This window comes from Vigna unguiculata, chromosome 4 (genome assembly GCF_004118075.2).
Source record: "Vigna unguiculata cultivar IT97K-499-35 chromosome 4, ASM411807v1, whole genome shotgun sequence".
In the NCBI taxonomy this organism is placed as follows: domain Eukaryota; kingdom Viridiplantae; phylum Streptophyta; class Magnoliopsida; order Fabales; family Fabaceae; genus Vigna; species Vigna unguiculata.
The window spans coordinates 3135324-3157831 of NC_040282.1; the positions used below are offsets into that span (position 1 = coordinate 3135324).

The following is a 22508-nucleotide window of genomic DNA, read 5'->3' on the forward strand; positions in this document are numbered from 1 at the left end:
TAACTTGTTAAAGTAAAAAACATAATACATAAGGAATATATTAGATACATTTAGCTTATGATCAACATTCAATAACATAATGCAATACTCACATTTCTTTCCCAATTTTTTTTTACACAACAATAAACTTGAAATTTAAGTATATCACAAAAATTGTTATATAAGTCCACAAAATGTGTTTTGAGAATTCCAAAATTATAAATTACCTTAGACTAGTTTGGTTCTTTTCTAAATTCATTTGAGACATTTAGCTCTCTTTAAATAGAGCTTGTAAAATAAATTTCCATGCCTACACGTAACCTACGTGCGTGTGTTAACTTTTTTTTTTTATGATAAAAAACCATTAAAAATATTATTGTTATAATTATAAAAATAAAGATAAATAATTTTTATAATTTTACTATAGATAATTTTTATTTATTTTGTAGGTAATTTTTTATTATAAAAAGTTATTCTAGTTTTAAAAAATGATAAAATTTAAAAAAAGTGATCAAATTAAAAAATGGTTAAATTTTAAAAAAATTACTTAAAACATATATTTAAGGACGAAAGATAAATGTGTACATCAAAATGAAGAATCACTTTATATATGAGAATGAATATATAAATTCATACATATTTAATGTTATTTACTAAATTTATTATCTTCTTAAATATGTCAATCGAGTCTTACATAAAAGCTAAATGAATATATTTCGAACTAATTCCAACAAGTTTTAATGCAATTATAATGAAGGTATTATTCGGTAAGAAAAAAAAAATAGTTTTCTGAAAATCTGAAATTAGAAATGCCTATTTTTGTTACTTTTTGTTTTTAAAGAAAATAATATTTAATCTGTAAACCAAAGTCGTCAACTTCAACGTCTTTAGCAGAATCCTAGAATAATGGACCAATCCCTTTGTATCAGCACAGCTCGCAAAATATAGGAGAAAGTATCGAAAACTTAAATTTGAGTTTGGATTTTTTATTATGTTTTTTTATCTGTTGTTTATCTGTTGTATTTTCAAATTACATTTATAAATATTAATTTTAAAATTTTAAGATATATTAAAATTATTTTTAAAATATCAAAACAATATACTTTTAATACTCAACAAACAACAGTAAAAATAAAAAAAAGTCAGCAAAGAAATCTTCCCTTTCCTTAAATCTTAGCTTTTTCAAGAACATATATCACTACTTCATTATTTTTGACAATTTTTTTTTTCTTTTAATAACAATATTTTTAAAATAATCATCATTAAAAATTATATTTATTTACAAAATTATCATCGTTGTTTACGACAATAACTCAAACTATTGTTAAAATGGAGTTCGCAAACAAATTTTGAATTAACATATGGCAAAAAGAGACCAATTCTACATTTTGTCGATAAAAACAAAAAACTTAAAGAAAAGTGCGTACGTTGATCGGCCAAAATAAAAAATTTTGCAAAATGGTGATTGATTGAACGCTTTGAATTGCCATTTATCAGCAAACTTGATCCAAACACAAGAGGACAAGGTTTTGTGGATTAAAATAAATGGCAGTAATTGGATTTAACGACATGATAGAGAAACAAATAGAATGATCTTGACTTGTTTTCGTGTATAAAAGGGTATTCAAGAACGCAAGAAAAGATGAAAAAAATTAAAGAGTTAGATTTGTTTGAAGCAAAAATGGTGACCAAAAGTTTGGCTAACTCAATGCTTGCGTTGAGGATAGTTGCTCTTGCAACTTCAGCTGCAACAATGGCCTTACTCGTTACTGACAACTACACATTTCAAAACGGTGCAGAGCTCAAATATCAAGATTTCAATTCATACAGGTAAAAAAAAATTCACCCAAACTATTTTTTTTTATGTATGATAGAAGTCACATCCTAAATAGATATCATAAATAGGTAAAACAATTTTATAGCATATAATGATATCTTTTTAATAAATATTTATGTTTGACTAAAAGAAAAAATGTTTGGTAAAAATACCAGAGCTTCGTGTATCTCATTGTTGTCATTGATATGTAAAATCTGCAGCCTTGTGGTGGCTATTGCAGCAATTTCGTGTGCATATTGTATAGTGCAGCTTCCGTTTTCCATATACTATGCAATGAGACAGAAGAGGCTCATAAACAATGGATTCTTGCCAGAATTTGACTTCTATGGAGACAAGGTATGGCTTTTTCATTATTATTTTATCACATAACATATATATGCTTAATAGTTCAATAATACAAATTAAAGAAGACTTTAGTATATGTATTAGGATTCAACTGTACTTTTGAGTTTTAAGTCTTTAAAGATTCCTTGTTGATCAGATATGAAACAAATTTATAGCGGTGTAAATCTTACTTTCGAGTTTGATAAGGATGAGTTAAATTTAAGATTAAATACGTTTTTATTCGTAAACTTGAACGTAAAATTGGATTTTTTATTTGTTTTTAACTTTGATATAGTTTAGTTATGTATATATATAATTTTTTAATTTAATTATGTGAAATTTTGTTGATATGTTAAATGACAATCAAAGATAACTTTTGAACTATTTGTATAATTTGAAACATTTAAATTAAAACACGTAAAAGAAATTGATGGCATTGAATTAAAATGATTAAATTCATTATTTTTAAATTCAAAAATAAATATATATGAAAGTTTAGGACAGAAGAAAAATTACAATATTTTGTAAAACTTTAGAAATTAAAAATGAATTTAACCCTTAAATTTGAAATCCTCTTCTTAAAATTGTATTAAAATCATTCAAAATCTATATTAACAAAATTTGTAAATTTGTTATTCGATAGATCTATGGTGTTATATATCTAACCATTAAGCTGACATGAACATTTAATTTCATAATCGAGACGTATCGACGTGAGAGAATGAAAGTGTATTTAAAATTAGAAAAATTGGAAGTATCTGATTGTTTTCCCTCGCTCTTGGACATTAATATATAATATGGATGTGAATTTTGCAGGTAATTAGTCTGTGTCTGGGCGTAGCCATTGGGAGTGGTTTTGCACTGTCTGTGGAATTAAAGAAGTTCATCGAGGATCATGTGAAAGCTTCGGATGATTTTAAGGGCACATACAACAAGATTTTGATTCGAGGATTCATTTCTTCTGCTTTTCTTCTCGTCACCTTCTTCTCCATGGCTTTCCTTTCATTCATTTCTTCCAACAATCGACCCAGAAAGCAACCCAACCCCTACTAAACCCTACCTATATATTGCTTCATCAATTTTTGCTGTCAAAATTAATATAAATCTACAATATTGATAAATGAACGAGACATATAGATAACCGGATAACTGCCACGTCATACAGATAATAAAAAAAATCTAATGACAAAAACTTAATTAAAAGTTATTGCTGACCCGTTCTTTTTTTTAAATTATTATTTTTTTTTAATTTTTATGATAAAACTTTTAATGATTAAAAATCGGAAAACTTTAAGAAGTTCATAAAATTAAGTAAAGACTTTGAGGAGTTGGATGATAAATTGATAATTCAACATTTTCATTATATTCATATTCATACTATGACATACACAATGTATTCTTTAAATTTTAGCACATTTAAAAATACATAATAGTTGTCTGTTCTAATTATACAAAAATTTAGAACGTTATTAAAAGAGTTCATAAAAAAATTAATTAATATATATAAGTACAAGTTTTTTTTATTATGCGAACTTGCGGACCGATCCACACGGACTGTAGATTAGTCTGCACGAACTATAGACTTATGCAGACCGGACCATTATAGATCTGCAGAGTCACTATCTTGACCTGTCCCGCATTTTTTTTGGGCCTGCGAGTCGACCTTCCCTAGGCCAAATACTAGTTCAATACAATAAGACAAAACAGTCGACCGATGTGTGAGGTCTTGCAAAATAGAAATTAATGAATCTCAGAAAACGATACCCATCAAGCCATGAACCTAATTTAATACAATAAGAAAAAACAGTTGACCTATCCAAAATTTCAGTGGTTGGAAATTTTCATGGTACCTACAACTCCTATTAAAATTAAATAATTTGATAAAATAATAAAATTTCAAAGATTTTGATGTGATTTTTTTTTGGCTTTTTACTCGTTTAGTTATACCCCTTTGGTACACCTTTGAAAAAAGGGATACATTCTTTATTAGATTATGGAGCTTTTCAATTTAAAAGGTCTATGAGTTTTTTTTTTTTTTCATTAGTAAATGCTATTTTTATGTGTACAGAATTTTGATTGAGAGAGAAATAAATACAATTATAATTATTTAAAAAGAAGAAATCATGCTTGAAGATATTTACTGAAATGAATTAAATTATTTATTTTAAATTGTGAATAATGATGTTGATATTTAAAACATTATTTTCACTCTATGTTAAAAGGTTATGAATGGTGAAAAGTTGAAGATACCAATGTCGAGAATAAGGTTGAGGAAAAAATATGTATCCAATCCAATACGGAGAAATCTGAAGTAAGTTTGACTTGGGTTGTACAAGGAGATAATGTTGATAAATAAAATCAAATAAAATAGATAATTATATTTCAACCCAAATTTATATTAATATTTATAAATTTATAAATTTATAAATTTATAAATATATTTTAAATTTTATGTTTAATATGATACTATTTTGTGAAAATTTAATTGTAATTTATATAAAATCATAGTTTATTATAATGATTATTATTAAAATGTGCATGTTATTTTTTAGTTAAAGATTTATTATATTTATATTATTTATTCAAAATAAAAAAAAATTATTTAAATTTTTTAATTTAATATAAATCTACAATCTTAATTCAATTAACTCGATAAATTAATATATGATCCAAACAACCTTAATTCAATTAACTCGATAAAATAAATGACTAAATATAAATTCAGATCAAATGGAAATAAATGGATTGAATTCGAATCCAAGTCAACACGACCACAACTCCCCAAGTGGATAAAACATAATTTAGTTTTATTTTGAAATGAAAATTATAAATAAAAAAAAAATTAGTATGTGTGGTCCTAAAGGAAGAAAAATGAATGGGGAGTGGTGAGGAAAATGAGATAGGTGCGTGATTGGGTTTGTCTGTAATGGAGTGTGGAAAAAATTGGTTCTAGAGATGTTGATGGCAGTAATTGGATTTAAGGAGATGATAGAGAAACAAATAGAATGATCTTGATTTGTTTTGTGTATAAAAGAAGATAGGAAGGAAAATTAAAGAGTTAGGTTTGTTTGAAGTAAAAATGGTGACCAAAAGTTTGGCTAACTCAATTCTTGCGTTGAGGATACTTGCTCTTGCAACTTCAGCTGTATCAATGGCCTTACTCGTTACTAACGACTACACATTTCAAAACGGTGCAGAGCTCAAATATTATGATTTCAGTTCATACAGGTAAAAGTAACCCATCCAAACTATTTTTTTAATGTATCCAATTAATTATTATACATTATATTTTGTTAAAAAATAAAAACAATAAATTTTGCGTATTCTTAGAAAAATTAAGAGGAACTAGTAAATTTGCTCTTAAAACCTTAATATTTATGCTTGACTAAGCTAATAGTTTGGTAAAAATGACGAGAGCTTCTTGGTATGTAAAATCTGCAGCTTTGTGGTAGGTATTGCAGCAATTACGTTCGTATATAGTGTAGTGCAGCTTCCATTTGCCGTATACTATGCAATTAAACGGAAGAGGGTCATAAACAATGAACTCTTGCGAAAATTTGACCTATATGGAGACAAGGTATGGCTTTTTCATTATTATGTTATCGCATAAAATATACTTAATAGTTCAAGTATAATTTTGAATTCTAAGTATGTATGAGAATAATTAAATTCAATTAAGAGTAATTTCAGTGTATTCTCATCTATTCTACTTAATATTTTATTATAATATTTAAATCTATATTTTTTTTTCTAAAGTAAACTTTCATGATATTATGAACTCTGACGTAGATTCTCAACACTAGTGCAAAAATGGTTTATAACATCACCTATTCCACGTCTGTTCAAGAAAAGTTCAACGTTAGAAATGATCGGTAACATTTTTGTAAATAAAATGTCAAAATTGATGTCGGTTGTCAGACTAACCAAAGTTAATTTAAAAAATAACATCGACCCCTCCACTTCCGAAATCAAGTAACATCGAGCGTTAGTGACAGATGTTGAGTAATGTCGGTCGGTGCACACAAGATCCGACGTCGAATTCAAGTTAAAAAAAAACATGAAACCCTTTTCTAGTTCCTATTCCTTCGCGCTCTCCTTCTTCCACAGTGACCCAACAGCGAGGACGAGTTTTCCACCACCGCAAAAGGTGATTTTTAGTTCGTTTAACTTGAATGAAACTTGATTAACACCTTTGGTTTACATTTTTTGACGTTTTCACCGATCGTTTTGGCCAAGATTCATGTGGCAGCAACGATGAGGTTCTACCGCTCCTCCGACGACTTCCAACAACAACAACAACAGACGAGCAACTCCTTCAACGACCACCCTAAAAACACTTTTCTCAAATGTTAGATCTTCGAATCTTCACCTGTCAACCCTTAGCTTCCAATTAGTAATGGTTTTCTTTTAGGGTTTCAATTTTTTTTTTCACTTTGCCGTTAATTTCTCACTTTGGCATCTTTGTTGTTTATTTTTATGAAGAGATTCAGTTTTAGGTGATGTGTTTCAAAATCTACAATGCATCTAAGACTGACTGCTTTGCCCATTCAATGGCCATGCCATACCCATTTCGGGTTTAGTTGATTATGGTTACTTCATAGTTGCTTCACGTGTTCAAACATAGCAGATTTTTTCCTTCTTTCAACGCAAAAATGCACGTTTGTTGTCCAATCCTCCGATGTTAATCGACGTCGGTATATATTTTCGACCTTAATTTTAACGTCATCCAATACGTTGTTGAAGTTTGAACAAACGTCAAAGGCCAAAAATATCATAAGTTAAAAGCTTTTTTTTTGTGTTAGTACAAGTTCGATAACTGAACTTTGGATTAATCCTTAAATTTAAAACCTAATTCTTATGATGTTAACAATATTGAATCTAGTGTGTTATCTCCTATTGAACTGTTACGTGATCACATTGATATTTAAGTTCATAATTGAGATGTACATATCATTTTATCTCGGTAGGAGGAAATGAAAATGCATTTAAAATATAGAAAAATAGAAAGTATTCGACATTAATATATATGGATGTGAATTTTGCAGGTAATTAGTCTGTGTCTGGGAGTAGCCATTGGGAGTGGTTTTGCACTGTCTGTGGAGTTAAAGGAGTTCATCAAGGATCATGTGAAGAAAGCTTCGGATGATTTTAAGGGCACATACAACAAGATTTTGATTCGAGGATTCATTTCTTCTGCTTTTCTTCTCGTCACCTTCCTCTCCGTGGTTGTTCTTTCATTCATTTCCTCCAACAATTGACCCAGAAGGCAACCCAACCCCTTCTAAACCCTACTTATATATTGCTTCATCAATTTTTGCTATCAAAATGTATATAAATGTAGAATACTATTATTGTCACATGTTCGGGCCAAAGGAACGGGTTCATATGGTATCCCTATATATCCACACCATAAAATAAATTTAAAAAATGATTAAATAAAAAAAATAATTTTAATCTTATTATCACTGTTTTCTTTCATTTAAATGTTGTTAAAAATTAAATATAATTAAATGTAAAGAAATCTCGTATAAACATAAAAGGCAATAAACAAAAAGAAAAGTGTTTGTTTTGGGTTTAGAATAGATAGTAAATATAAAAGACAAAAACGATTTTTTTTTTACATAATCTATTATATGAATTATACTATGTTTATCAGAGTTAATTATTTCAGATTTCAATATAAATGTATTGTAATTAAGGATCATTCTTTATACCTTAAACATGATCATAGATTTATGGATTTATATTATTAAGACATTGGTTAAGGATAATTAATCATATTGAATTTACAAATGTGTATAATTAAGTGTGATATTAAATGAAATCTGATCTAATAATCATTAACGCAAATTTATTTTATTTAAAGGACAAGAATGTCCAATATTATACAATTGTGTTTAATATTTTATTTAATGCTCACCCATCAAAATTAAAAAAACAATTAAATAATAAAATAACTATTTTTTAATGTTGTTAAAAATTAAAATATAATTAAACATAAACAAATTTAAATTAACACAAAAACTAATAAAAAATAATGTTAAACATCTAAAAAGTTTAAAACAAAAAATTAAAGTATTGAGTCTTCATTGAGTTTCTTTTCTCTTTTCTCTTACTTCTCAATAACCTTTTTAACAACATTTCTCGTAACTTAACAAAATCACTTGTATTAAAGAATAAATAGACAATATTTCAATATCTGAAATAATTAATTATAAATGCATAAAACTAGTAATATGTCATATATGTATTTTTTATTATTTTTTAATAGAGCTCTTAGAAATTTTAAAAATATTTGTTTTATATTATAGAGTTATTACTTAAAATTTTCAAAAAATATTTTTGTCTTTATAAATTTTAAAATTTGAAGATTAATAAAATCAATAGGCATTATTAGTTATTCTTTAATCAACCTGTGTCTTTAGGTTAGGACACTGGTTAAGGTATTATTAATAAACATAAAATTCATTGTTAAGTATGTTATTAAATGAATTTTGATTCTAATGATTATTAATGTAATTTTTATTTATTTAGAAAACAAAAATTTTCATAAATATTATAGTAATTGATAATTTATTTGATCTTATTTAATATATTGAAATAAAAGTTAAAATAATTAAATAATAATATAAGGTTAACTAGTTGTAGTGCAGTTAAATAAAATTATATTACAAATGTGAATATTATAACACCGATGTGGTTTAAGAGAATATAATACAATAATATTTAAATTAAATGTATAACTATATAATAATTTTTGTAATGAAAATTACTAATGCATAAATAATATAAAAATCATTAAATAATTTTATTGTGTATTGAAAATAGAATAGAAAGCTAAACTTTTGATGACATTAAATTTTATTATTTAAATTATTTTAATGTTACAACTATGTTAAAATTATTTTATTATTTTTTAATGTTTTTTTTTTGTGTATCAAAGAAATTATAGATGAGATCGTCTAATATTATGGGTAGGTTAGCAATATCCTATTTCAATTAATAGAGTTAATTATTTTATATTTTAAAAAATGTAATGAAACAAAAATCATTAATTATAATTAAACAGTACCTGTTAACGTTCCCCTATATTAAATTCTATTATTTACTACCGTTAAAGAATTTATATTATTGTTAATGATGTAATTAATATTGATAATATGATCAAATGTTATTTATATCAATATAAGGGAAGTTCATCCATTTAGATACATGTTTCTATTTTACTTTACTTAGAACTTTATAATGTGGAGGAGAGTCCAATTATGCTTCATAATGTGAAAGTATTGTGGCCCCATTAACGTTTTATTTAAATTTAAATTTTAGAAGAAACGTTATTTTATTTCAAAATATATAATATTAAAATTAATATAAATATTAAATTTGAACTTATTTAAAAAAAAACATGTTAAAAATGTAGAATAGTATTATGTTTAACATTTAATAAATATAATATATTTATCAAATTTAATAAATATAATGTTTTCTAAATTAAATGTACCTGTTTTTTCTTACCTCTAGAGATATTAAAAAGATAATAATTATTATAAATTTTATTCTTTTGGCTGTATGATATAATAAGACTTGAAATACTCTACTTCACTAAAATTACCTTACTTTAAGCATGATAAAACATAAAGAAACATAATTATATAAATATGTATTTAGAATCCTTCATGCGAAAATTTAAGTTAATACTTTCAAAATATCATTAAATTCTTTATCAACTGATCAATATCATAAAATACTGAGTTACTAATATATATATATATATATATATATATATATACACATTTTTTTTATTTTGAAATATATATTTTATTATCAAATAAAATATTAATGAAAAATAAAAGAGTTTTAGACCCTCATTAATAAAAATTGCAAAAATGTCTTAAGACTTAAATTACATGGAACATACAAAAATAAAATTAAGATCATATTTGTTTCCATAAAAAAAATGTAACATTAATGTATAATTAATAAATCATCAATTCTTCTAATTTAACTCATTATATGTATTTTGATATAAATGTTATTTATTACATACATAAAATATATACTCTCTCATTTTACTTTTACATCTATTTTCAAGTTTATTTTAAATAAATTCAAAATACAATAAATTTTATTGAAACAAATAAAGTAATTAGACACAATTTCATTTACTTAACTTTCTATATATTTGACGTAATAAATACATGTAAAAATTATTTTGAAAATATTATAAAGATTAAAGGTATAATAGAAAAGAACAATTTTATTTTTCAAAACTGAGATAGCTACAAAAATAATTGAAGTATTAATAAATACAGATTGTAACGCTTCATGGAAAGTAATTGTTTCATTGATTTTATATTAGCAATTCTTTAAAAGCAATAAATGTCATCCGTTTATATTAGAGTTTTAAAACTTTGTTTAAATGTTTAAAAATGTGTGATTAATTAATTAATGAATTTTGGTTTAATATTTACCGAAAGAAAATTAATTTAAAATTTAATAGTAATCGATATTAGAGATTAATTTAAACTTTAATTAACAAATTAATTGTAAATATTTATTAATAATAAAGACTATCATATGTATTAATAACTTTTAATTTTATAAATGATGTGTAAGTTAATTAATATAATAATTAATGATTTTATCTTTAAATTAATTACTTTTAATGATTTCTTTTCTGCCTTTGTTCAACTATATAATGTTCGATGGATCAGTGCTGATATATATATCAGTTCTGTCACCCATTTCTTTGTGTTATCTTCTGTTCTTGGAACAGATCGGGTTTAATTCAGTTTCATTAAGGTAACATTGTTTCACAGTTTCAATGATATCCTGTATTAGCCAAGAATAATAGAAACATATATTCTTCCTATGATTTGATCACTTTAAACCTGTTTTAATCTTCTGAAACTGTTTTCTTTGATTCCATTTCACAGTAACAATGGAGGCAAAGACAATCCCAGAAGTGGTGCTAAACTCAGGGCATAAGATTCCCAATTTAGGTTTTGGCACAGGAACAGTGCCCTTACCACCACCAGATGTGCTCATTCCTGCATTCATTGAAGCCATAAAAGTTGGCTACAGACACTTTGACACTGCAGCTTATTATGGTTCTGAGGGACCTCTTGGTGAAGCAATAGCACAAGCACTGGATCAAGGTCTCATTAAAAATCGTAGTGAGCTATTTATCACCACCAAACTCTGGTGCACGGAGGCTCATCCTGGTCTTGTTCTTCCAGCACTCAAGAGTTCATTACAGTAATTTTGTTACCCTTTTGTTTCATTGTTAAATTTTGATTTTTGAAATTCTCTATGTTTTGTTCATTGTATGTGTTGTTGGCTGATATGCACAATTGTCACTATTTCATTGTATGTGTTCATTGTTAATGATTTGAATGTTGCATTTTGGTAGGACACTGGGCCTAGAGTATGTGGATCTTTACCTGATCCATTTTCCAGTGAGGCTGAGGCAAGGAAGTAAGGGAATCAATTACGCCAAAGGCGACATTCTTCCTTTGGACATGAAAGGAACATGGGAAGACATGGAACAATGCTCTAAATTAGGTTTGGCCAAATCCATTGGTCTAAGCAATTTTGGGGTGAAAAAGATTTCTCAAATTCTTGAGAATGCTGTTATTCCTCCTGCTCTTGTTCAGGTACTCTCATGTTACTATCAACATTGATGAACTGCATAAATGAAACCTTCACACAATTTATTTTGTTCCTAGTCCTTTCATTTGAATCCCATGATTAAAAACTAGTTTATGTATGAAATTCTGTGTGTTTGTAAAATGCATCCTGTGCAGGTGGAGATGAACGCAGCATGGAAACAGGAAAATCTGAGAAAATTCTGCAAAGAGAGAGGAATTCATGTGACTGCATGGTCCCCTCTGGGAGCCAATGGAGCTGTGTGGGGTTCCCTTGCTGTTATGGACAGTCCTATTCTGAAGGACATTGCATTGAAATCAGGCAAGAGTGTGGCACAGGTGAGTTAAACGTAAAAGATGATAAACAATATATACATGGATTATGTGATGTGAAACTTAGTGGTTAGTGTGTGCAATTGCAGGTTGCACTGAGGTGGATAATAGAGGAAGGTGCAACTCCAATAGTGAAGAGCTTCAACAGTGAGAGAATGAGGAAAAATCTTCAGATTTTCGACTGGGAGCTGAGTGAGAGTGATTCAGAGAAGATTAAACAAATTCCACAGCACAGGGGTTTCAATGGTGAACGTTTTGTCACTGAGTTTAGCCATTTCAAAACTTTCGAAGATCTTTGGGAATGAGTGCACTTCAATCTCATCAATGCTGTTTCTGCTTTCTCATCCACTGTTTCATGTGGAAAACATTGTTTTGCTTTTTCTAAGATGTTTCCTTTCAAATAAACAAGGTCTTTTTTTTCTTAAATAATAGTTTGATGCTTATACATTTTTAAGGCAATATTCTTATATTATCAAGCAATTGAAAATTTGATAGATATAATTTGTTATATAATTATTATAAAATTGGTATATGAATGGATTAGGGTGGTAACCCAATCTAAAACTTCTTCCAAAGATGTTCCTTTTGCATCAGTCATAGAAAAATAATACATATATAATGTGTCTTTGTTTTAGGGTTTAGGAAACCTAGCTTCCTAAACAGTGTCAGAGAAATTTACGTAACATGCAACAAGAGAAGCAACTGTGGAAGAGGAATTCATGCACTGCCATCTTTTTCCCCCAGTTTAGTATCACCTCTGGCATTCGTTTTACTTCCATATTTTCTGTTGAGATATGTTATAGAATATAAGAAAAGTGTTATTCTAAGTGGTTTGAAGAAAACTAAAACGTAACTCATCAACTTTGGATTGCTAGGTGTACATGAATACAAATTCAATTTGTGTTACTTATCATGTCCGACACGTATTTGTGTCCGTCATATCCGTGTATAATACTTGAAGATACTTTACTAACACTTATCAATGAAAAATCTAATATATAAAACAGTAATACTTTTATTATACTAATAATTTATAAATTTTTTATATAGACAATTTTAATACATATGGTTTTGATTTGGATTTATACAATAATAATCATATATTTATGATGTTTTAAAGAATGATTGTACATTTTTCAATATACTGATATCACTGTGTTGTATCTTATTATTTTCAAAACCCAAAATTTTCACAATTATTTCACAACAAAAATTATGATATAATAACAATTTTAATATGACGATAGTTTAAAACAATCACTTCTTGCAATGCGACAAATTAAAAAATATCATATTTTATAAAATATGATGTTTTTATCCTAATAATGAATATATTAAAACTTTGGTCACTTCAAATCTAAACTTTCAAATTTTTTTTTATATTAAAAACAGTGCAGAAATGGTATTTGACATCGGTTATTTTTACTATTCTACCCTGGTTCTAGAACCGAGGCATATAAGGCCGAGGCAAAAAAGGATAACCTTTTGGCCTTGGGTGTTACCCGAGGCAGAAAACCCCATTTTTGCCTCAGTTTTGCAGAGAACCGAGGCCATATACCGCCTCTTTTTGCTACCATAACGCCACCATAACAGCCACCACTACCGTAAGAAATCCTTTAATAAAGGCGGTCTCGAAGACCAAGCCAGTCCTTTTTTATGGACCAAAACCAAGTCAATGGGCTCGAAAATCATGGAACCAACCTCCCCTAAAGTGACGTGCGTCGGTCTGATCAAGGTCCGACCCAAAATGACGACGTGTAGGAGCTGGCAATTAGTGATGGAAGAAATAGAAAAGTGGAACGCGTTTTCAAAACGAATAAAAAGGGGAACGAATTTTCAACTTACCCCTTGTGAGAAATGGCGACACGATGGTGGCTGGAAGTGGGGAAGAAGGTGCCGCAGAGGCTCGTCGAAGTAGTGGTCGTGTTCATCGGAGTAGAATGGTGGCACTATGGTGGATGCTAGTTTCAGAGAGAGAGAGAGAGAGAAAAGAGAGAATGGAAGTTGCAGGTGCGGGGAAGAAGAAGAGTGAAATGGGTTCACGATTTGAACCCTAATTAAAGGATATGGCCTCGGTTCAATTTTTAACCGAGGCATAAAAGCTTTTTGGCACCAGTTCAATTTCACCCGAGGCCAAACATCACCCTAATGGCATTTTTGAAATACTGGCCAATTTTTTGGTCTCGGTTCAATTTTTAACCGAGGTAAAAAATCCTTTTTGGCACTAGTTCAATTTCACCTGAGGCCAAATATCACCATAGTGACATTTTTGAAATAGTGGCCAACTTTTTGGCACCGATAACCTAAGCAAAAAGGCATTTTCTGCTTCGGATATATGCTGAACCGAGGCGTAAAACTTGGAAAAAATTACAAAAATGCCACTGCTTCATTTTATGCTTCGATTAAGCAACAACTAAGACCTATATCGCGAGTTAAAAAGCTAAAACTACACTAGTAAAATAAGTAAAAGGTTGCCTAAAAGAAAGAAGAAAAAAAAACTTAAGGAGAAAGTCATTGTAGCCTCCTTCTCATCTAACCAAAGAGACCAAAGAGGTATTGATTATAAGCGAAATCACAAAACAACAAATCCAAAACCTTCCATAAATTTATATATGTAAAAACTTCTTTATTAGTCTAAAAACAACAAATAACACAACTCATACTCCATAATATGGTTACCTTTACACAATATCTAATACATGTTGAGCTAAAATTCATTAGTGTAAATATTGTTATCCACGATGTTAATTAATGACACTTATAAGACTACCGTCATTAGAAAGTCATAGTGGTAATATTGTAATTATTGTGAAGTTTTTTAATGACGATTCTCATTCAATCATCGCTAAAAGTCTTGTCAATTTATACGACAACAATTCTATAGAGAACCATCATTAAAAGTCTTACATATGGCGATAGTTTTATAACCAACCGTTGTTAAAAGTCTTGCAAAGACATATGACGACAGTTATATGTCCAATCGTCGTTAAAAGTGTTATTTTTTAAAGAAATACTTGTTTTTTTTCATTTTTCATATTGAATATTTTGTTGTGAGCATTTTGTTAACTTATGTAACAACTTATGGTTGTAGACAAGTAGTTATTTTGTAAGGTGTTGTTTAGAACTATTTTTATTGAATTAATGTCTTGAATGATTATAAAATAAGTTAGTGAAAATTTATGCAATTGTGGTTTTCAAAAAAATCAATATGAATTAAAAAAAACACACACAATTGTTTACAAAAACCGTCATCGTTTCTCATTTTAACAACGATTGCTTACAATAATTATCGTCGTATTACAAGTAATTTTTGCCCTATTTTGAATGACGATTCTTATTGATCGTCGTTTATTTTAAGCTTTGACGATGGCTCCAATAATAATCATCATTAGTTTAAACTTTTAATGATGGCTAAAACAACAATGGTTTAAAAGTTGTTATTACAAGCTTATTTTAATTGTCCCTTGAAAGCTCAACCTGCAATAGAAATTCTTCATAATTATGCAGACCATGTTTATACTCAACACAAGAGAACTTAGTTTCAAAAAGATGTTATAATTACTTTTTAAAAATAATCCAATCTTATAAAGGGTTTATGGTTCTTGTTGATCGTCGTTGTTTTAAGCTTTGACGACGACTCTAATAATCATCATCATTAGTTTAAACTTTTAACAACAACAAAAACAACAATAGTTTAAAATTTGTTGTTACAAGATTGCTTGAAAGTCCAACCTACAATAGTGATTCTTCATAATTGTGAGGACCATATTTATACTATAGAGTACGGGTGATCATGGATTGGATTTTTAATGATCCAATCCACATCTATTTTGGATCCAAATAATTGGATTAAATTTTCGATCCAAATCCATTTTTTCAAAAAAAGTAGATTGGATTTTTTTAAAATCCAGATCCAAATATTTAGATCAAGTTTAAATCCATATCTAAATATTTGGATCAAGTTCAAAATCCAAAATCCATTTTTCATAAAATAAATTCAAATTAAATTTTTGTAGATTTTTTGTCAGGGCCAACGAGGTCAAATTTCAGCATGGGATGAACTTGGATGACTTTCGAACGAATTTCGGTCGGGGACGACGTGACCAAATTTGGACCAAAGTCGACTTGACAAAATTTCAGTCGAGATCGACTTGACTAGATTCGACTGAATTTCGACCAGGGCCGATTTTGCCTAATACGACCAAATTTTGGTCACAATCGACCTAGCCAAATATGACCACATTTGGGCTAGGACTTGGCTAGGACCTGATCAGTCAAATTTCGGTCAGGGTTGACTCCACTAAATTCGTCGACCGGGATCGACTTGACTGAATATGACCAATTTTCGATCACAACCGATTAAGTTGAATGTAGTCAAATTTCGTTCGGGACTTACTCGATCGAATACAGCTAAATTTGGGCTAGTACCGACTCGACCAAATTTTGGTCATGACCAACTCGACTGAATTTGGCCAAATTTAGGTCAGGACCGACTCGCCTAAATATGATCAAATTTCGGTCGCGATCGACTCTGCCGAATACGACCAAATTCATATTAGGACCAACTCAGTCAAATTTTGGTTGAGCCCAACACGACCGAATTTTGACCGGAGCCGACTCGACTGAATTCTGCCGAATTTCGATCGTGGCCGGCTCAGTTGAATATGACCAAATTTCGATCGTGACCGACTCATTTGAATACGGCCAAATTTCATCCTAGGTCGTCTTAGTCGAATACAACCAAATTTGGGTCAGGGCCGACTCGGCCAAATCTCAATCGGATCAACTCGAATTCGACCGAATTTTGACTGAAGCCAACTAGGCTAAATACAGCCAAATTTTGGTCGCGGTTCTCTCGGCCGAATACGGTGAAATTTTGTCTAGGTTGACTTAGCCCAATGCAGTCAAATTTGGGTGGGGGTGAACTCAACCGAATACTTCCAAATTTTGTCTAAGACCAACTAGGCCAAATTTCGGTCGGGACCGACTTGAAAGAATTTGGCCTAATTCAGCCAAATTTTGTATAGGGTCACGCCAACTCAATCAAATACGACTAAATTTGGACTAGTCCGTCTCAACCTTTAGCCTAACCTAACCAAAAATATAAACTGAAAATTTAGATTGGATATTTTAGATTATCCATTTTGAAAATCTAGATTTAGAGTATGGATATACAATCCATAAAATATATAAAATGTAGATCAGATTAATATCCAGATCCAATAAAATGGATTGGATTTTTAATAAAATGAATATTAAATGGATTGGATCATAGCAAAAATGGATTGGATCATGAAAATTAGATATTTTGCCTATCCTTAGTTTAACTTTTCAGATCATCCTCTGCTTCCTTCCGCTCATTTAAGAGTTCAATAAATATAAATTATCGTTGTTATCCTCATAAATTTTATTTTTAGGTGTTAAATAAACATTAATTATTACTTTTACCCTCATATTTTTATTCTTTCACTTTTATATGTATTTAATCTCTTTTTATTAATACATTTTTTTACAAGAATATAATTTAAATTTGTTAGTACAAATTTATGGATACATTAACAATTCTTTTATTAAACTTCTAAAATTTTTCATTAAATTGTAAGGTTTAAAGTTTATGAATATAAATTTCAAGATTTAGTGTTTACGGACGTCGTACGTCGCACGTCGCACGTCGCATATCTCACGTCTAACGTCTCATGTCTCTTGTCTCACGTCTCACGTCGCACGTTTCTCACGTCTCACGTCCCACGTCCCACGTCCCACGTCTCACGTCCCACGTCCTATGTCCCATATCCCACATCCCACATCCCACGTCCCACATCTCTCACATCTCACGTCCCACGTCCCACGTCCCACGTGTCATGTCTCACGTTTCACGTCTCACGTCCCTCGTCTCACGTCTCACGTCTCACGTCCCTCGTCTCACGTCTCACGTCTCACGTCCCACATCTCACGTCACACGTCTGACGTCTGACGTCCTACGTTCTACGTTTCACGTCTCACGTCCTACGTTTCACGTCTCACGTCCTACGTCTCACGTCTCACGTCCTACATCTGACATCTCACGTCGCACGTCCCACGTATCACGCCCACGTCTCACGTCCCACATCGCACGTCTCACATTATTGCACCGAAATACTTGATTCTTTCATAAAATAATGGTGCTTTAGTTTACTAGTTGCAGTATAACTAAGGTTCTTCTTTGTTTTTTATCCTTCTTTAGATAATAGCTTCTTATTGATCGAAAGAAGGAAGAGAAAGGACATTATTTTATCGAAAATAGGAAAGTTAACCTTATACAACAATAGTAATTTGAAGTTTTTGCAGATGTCTGCTATCATTACATGGATGATATTAGAAAAGTGTTTAGATGTCTGCAGACAATATTTTTTTATTGGTTTTCTGTTCTGACATTCAATATGCAAAGAGATGTGTCATAAAATTCTAATCAAGGGTGGGCAAAAAATCCATTTTTTATAATCCAATCTATTTTTTCTATGATCTAATCCATTTAATATCTATTTTATTAAAAATTCAATCTATTTAAAATCCATTTTATTGGATATGGATATCAATCTGATATATATTTTATGAATTGGATATTCATTCTTTAAATCTAGATTTTCAAAATGGATAATCCAAAATATCCAATCCAAATTTCCAGTTTATATTTTTGGTTAGGTTAGACTAAAAGTTGAGACTGACTAGTTCAAATTTAGTCGTATTTGATTGAGTTGGCGTGAACCTATACAAAATTTGGCCGAATTCTGTTAAGTCGGTCTCGATCGAAATTTGGCCTAGTTGGTCCAGGACAAAATTTGGAAGTATTCGGTTGAGTTCACCTCGACCCAAATTTGACTACATCGGGCTTAGTCGACCTAGACATAATTTGACTGTATTCGACCGAGACAACCGCAACCAAAATTTGGCTGTATTCAGCCTAGTTGGCTCCAGTCAAAATTCGGTCGAATTCAATCGAGTTGGCCCAGTTGAGATTTGGCCGAGTCGACCCTGGCCCAAATTTGGTCGTATTCGACGAAGATGGTCTAGGATGAAATTTGACTGTATTCAAATGAGTCGGTCACAATCGAAATTTGGTCGTATTCAACTAAGTACTCTATAGTATAATATAGAGTACTTAGTTTGAGAAAGAAATACGAGATATTATAATTACTTTTTAAAATCAATCAAATCTTACAAAGGTTGAATATTCAAAAAATATATATATATATAATTTAAAAAGAAAATTTGCATTTTTTTTCTAATAATTTCATTAATTAATAATTATTTTTAAATACTTTTGACATCTCAGTTTACCAATTATAAATCAAATTAACTGAAGTTGAGAAATTACAATAACAAAGTATTTAAAAATACGTAGAAATAGGTGGAATAGTGTTTGTATTTACCATAATGATAATAATAATATTAATCGATAAAAATCATTGGAAATAATAATAATAATAATAATATTAATACTAACAATAATTATTATTATAATAATAAAATTTTATTTTATATTAATTTTAACTATAAAAGTGTAATTTTAATATAAGAATTTTATCTATTAAAACATTCTTTTTATCTATAACACTCATCAAATTATTCTTAACACTACAAGTATAAAGTAAATGTCTCGTTAGTAACCAATTTTAATAACTAAAAGTTGTTAGTCACTATAGTGATCAATTTATAAAACAAAAAATTACTATTATAAATGAAAAATTATAAATAGTCTCTAAATTGGTTTTTAAAATTTAGCTACCAAGGTTTTAGATACAAAAGGAAGTTGGTCACTGAATATTAGTTACCTTAGTTTTTGTTACCAAAGGAATTGGTCTCTAAATTAGTCTCTAATTAATTAGTGACCAATTTAACGATCAATTATAATTTTTTACTCATAATAGTGACTATTTTAATAACCAATAATTTTTTTATTTTGTAAATTGGTATTTAAATTGATCACTATAGTGACTAACAATTTTTGGTTATTAAAATTAGTTACTTCTCTTATAAAGTAAATTTTAAAATATTTTACTTTGAAATCTCTTCACTCTCACCTCTTCATCTCTAACAATTAGGATGTCAACAGGACAGGTCAAGTACAGGTAGTAGCTTTCTTATACCCTACCCGCTAGATAAATGAATGTCTCGTACCTATTTTTGTATCCATGCAGATATCCATTATGCGGGTACCTACATATTTTATTAAAAAAATAAAATATTTAATAAAATATTTTGATAGTAAATTCAAATAAAATATAATACATAACATTCGTGAATTTCAAACAAAGTGTAAAAAACCTAGTTAAATATTATTGAATGATAGTTTATAAAGAAATTGAAATTTTTTAAAACCAATTGATAAAAAATAATTTATTCAAGATCAATATATTAATATTTTAATCATATTTTTTTTTTAATTTAAATTAGACTATAACAAATGTGAATATAAACAGATACGAATATTATGATATTTATACCCACCTTATTAATATATGGTATAAAAAATATTTACCAATAATTATTCATTTACATTTACACCATCTATTTTGTATTCATTGTACATTTTATCTGTGAATATTTATTGATACAAATTTTATTAATATCCCTAACAACAAACAACTTTCTTTCTTCCTTCTTTCGATATGCTCGATCTCTTTCAAATATATGTTTCAATAAATACATCACACGTAATTTCACCGCATCCCTAGGTATTTAAAACCATTTGACAATTTCAAGGCATTTACATTAATTAATAATTTTTGGTGCCCTCAATCTGAACACCATACAAACAATGTTGGAATTGGTCCCTCCCATTCTCCCATTCTCGGACAGAACATCAACATTTAAATCGGTCTTTAAAATATGCAGATAGTAAAATCATATATAATTCTTTGCAGATTCTCTGATTTCCTGATATTCCTGTTGTACTTCTATATGCTTCGGTAAAAAAGGGAAATATGACTTAAAGAAGGGGAAGAAAATAAATAGAAAAATTAATTTGATAAAAAAATAATGGAAAAATTACTTTTATTTATATTAATAATTTATTGATTAGTAATATTAGTTTTAATTATTTAATAAAATTATAATAAAAAGTAGGATATTATTATACCGTACTAATTAAGACATAACAAATATGTTATATATATTCTTCTTGTTTTTCTCAGAAAAGTTTATTTTCCCACTCTTAGCCTGTTTGCATTTTCAAATTGGGAGGCTTATCATCTTTCCTATCATCATAATGAAAAGTAGATGAAAAAAAAATCAGAACAGTTGTTATATCATTTTATTATAATAAATGAAGTATTAGTATTTATAATTCATCTTCATTACATATGTTTAATTCAAAGTAAAAAATTATAAAATATTTGTATGAATATTGAACTAAATCGTTAATTATATATTTTATAATTTATTCATTTGATTTCAATTAGAAGCCTACTCTAGCATATTTTCAATTAAGAACAGAGAATTATAGTAATGTATAGTTATTGAAGCAGAGAATCCTTTTGTAGGTTGAGGATTTTAGATTAAATTTTTGTACAAAAATGTTCATAAGATTATGCAAAGATCAAAGAGAAACATTATTTACTAGGAAAAAACTCTAAGAGTTTCTTGAAATAACTTTTTCTTAATTATAAAAATGATAATTTCTATAGAAGTATTGTTGAAATGATGATTAAAAGTATAATGTTTATTTTTTAACACGAACATATCTTATTTATCTACATGTTACAGCTTGTCTTAAACTTAAAAAACTACTTGATACCAAAGTTTAATAATTTTAAAATTTTCAAAATAAAATACAAATTAAATTTTTTCTACTCTAATTTAAGTTAAAAAAATTATAAACAACTATTCAGTTCGAAACATTCACTGATCTCTAAAACTTTCTAATTTTTATTTTTTAAGATATTACTCTTAATATTTTAAATAATTCGTTTACAGTTTTAATATGCTTATTAATTGTTCTGTTGAAATTGGACAGAACACCTGTATATCACTGCAATGTGAGACCACATTATGAGCTCTTGGATTAATAAAACATCAATGTCTTAACTGTTGACTGAAATATATTAAAAGTTGAGAAAGTCAACAATGTTTTGAGCCATTTGCTTATTTCAAGGCTGCTTTCATCTTTACCAATTGAAGTTCTTCATAGTTAATGTTATGACATTGTGAAGAAGAATTATAAAATATAATTTTTTTATGTTGTAATATATATTTTTATAGTTAAGCTTTAGTTGCATATAAAATGATAAATATACAAATATATAATAATTTAGGATTAATAAGGATTATAATTAGTGAATTTGTGTAAATGAAAGTGTGATTAAATTTGAAGAGTGATTCATTAGTTTTTTTTTTATGTAGTGAAATGA

At 28.5% G+C, this 22508-nt stretch overlaps 3 protein-coding genes across 3 annotated transcripts; all 3 read left to right on the forward strand.

The window, feature by feature from the left end:
- The first annotated feature begins 1644 nt into the window (after nucleotides 1-1644).
- On the forward strand, nucleotides 1645-3193 carry LOC114182032 (CASP-like protein 4D1). Its single transcript, XM_028068775.1, has 3 exons — nucleotides 1645-1809; nucleotides 2017-2152; nucleotides 2957-3193. The coding sequence occupies exons 1-3, from the start codon at nucleotides 1661-1663 to the stop codon at nucleotides 3191-3193; spliced, it is 522 nt and encodes a 173-aa protein (XP_027924576.1). The 5' UTR covers nucleotides 1645-1660.
- Nucleotides 3194-5219: 2026 nt separating this feature from the next.
- LOC114182033 (CASP-like protein 4D1) lies at nucleotides 5220-7398 on the forward strand. Its single transcript, XM_028068776.1, has 3 exons — nucleotides 5220-5368; nucleotides 5582-5717; nucleotides 7186-7398. Exons 1-3 carry the CDS (start codon nucleotides 5220-5222, stop codon nucleotides 7396-7398), a joined length of 498 nt encoding a protein of 165 aa, XP_027924577.1.
- Nucleotides 7399-10882: 3484 nt separating this feature from the next.
- Nucleotides 10883-12553, forward strand: LOC114181939 (methylecgonone reductase-like). Its single transcript, XM_028068624.1, has 5 exons — nucleotides 10883-10942; nucleotides 11077-11398; nucleotides 11553-11796; nucleotides 11947-12126; nucleotides 12210-12553. The coding sequence occupies exons 2-5, from the start codon at nucleotides 11082-11084 to the stop codon at nucleotides 12423-12425; spliced, it is 957 nt and encodes a 318-aa protein (XP_027924425.1). The 5' UTR covers nucleotides 10883-10942; nucleotides 11077-11081; the 3' UTR covers nucleotides 12426-12553.
- Nucleotides 12554-22508: the final 9955 nt, after the last annotated feature.

Bases quoted from the DNA above. Each gene is read 5' to 3' on its own strand.
- LOC114182032 (XM_028068775.1), top strand. From the start codon at position 1,661: ATGGTGACCAAAAGTTTGGCTAACTCAATGCTTGCGTTGAGGATAGTT. The intron at 1,810-2,016 runs GTAAAAAAAAAT...TAAAATCTGCAG, and splicing joins CAAGATTTCAATTCATACAG to CCTTGTGGTGGCTATTGCAG. The intron at 2,153-2,956 runs GTATGGCTTTTT...TGAATTTTGCAG, and splicing joins TTGACTTCTATGGAGACAAG to GTAATTAGTCTGTGTCTGGG.
- LOC114182033 (XM_028068776.1), top strand. From the start codon at position 5,220: ATGGTGACCAAAAGTTTGGCTAACTCAATTCTTGCGTTGAGGATACTT. The intron at 5,369-5,581 runs GTAAAAGTAACC...TAAAATCTGCAG, and splicing joins TATGATTTCAGTTCATACAG to CTTTGTGGTAGGTATTGCAG. The intron at 5,718-7,185 runs GTATGGCTTTTT...TGAATTTTGCAG, and splicing joins TTGACCTATATGGAGACAAG to GTAATTAGTCTGTGTCTGGG.
- LOC114181939 (XM_028068624.1), top strand. From the start codon at position 11,082: ATGGAGGCAAAGACAATCCCAGAAGTGGTGCTAAACTCAGGGCATAAG. The intron at 11,399-11,552 runs GTAATTTTGTTA...GCATTTTGGTAG, and splicing joins GCACTCAAGAGTTCATTACA to GACACTGGGCCTAGAGTATG. The intron at 11,797-11,946 runs GTACTCTCATGT...CATCCTGTGCAG, and splicing joins TTCCTCCTGCTCTTGTTCAG to GTGGAGATGAACGCAGCATG.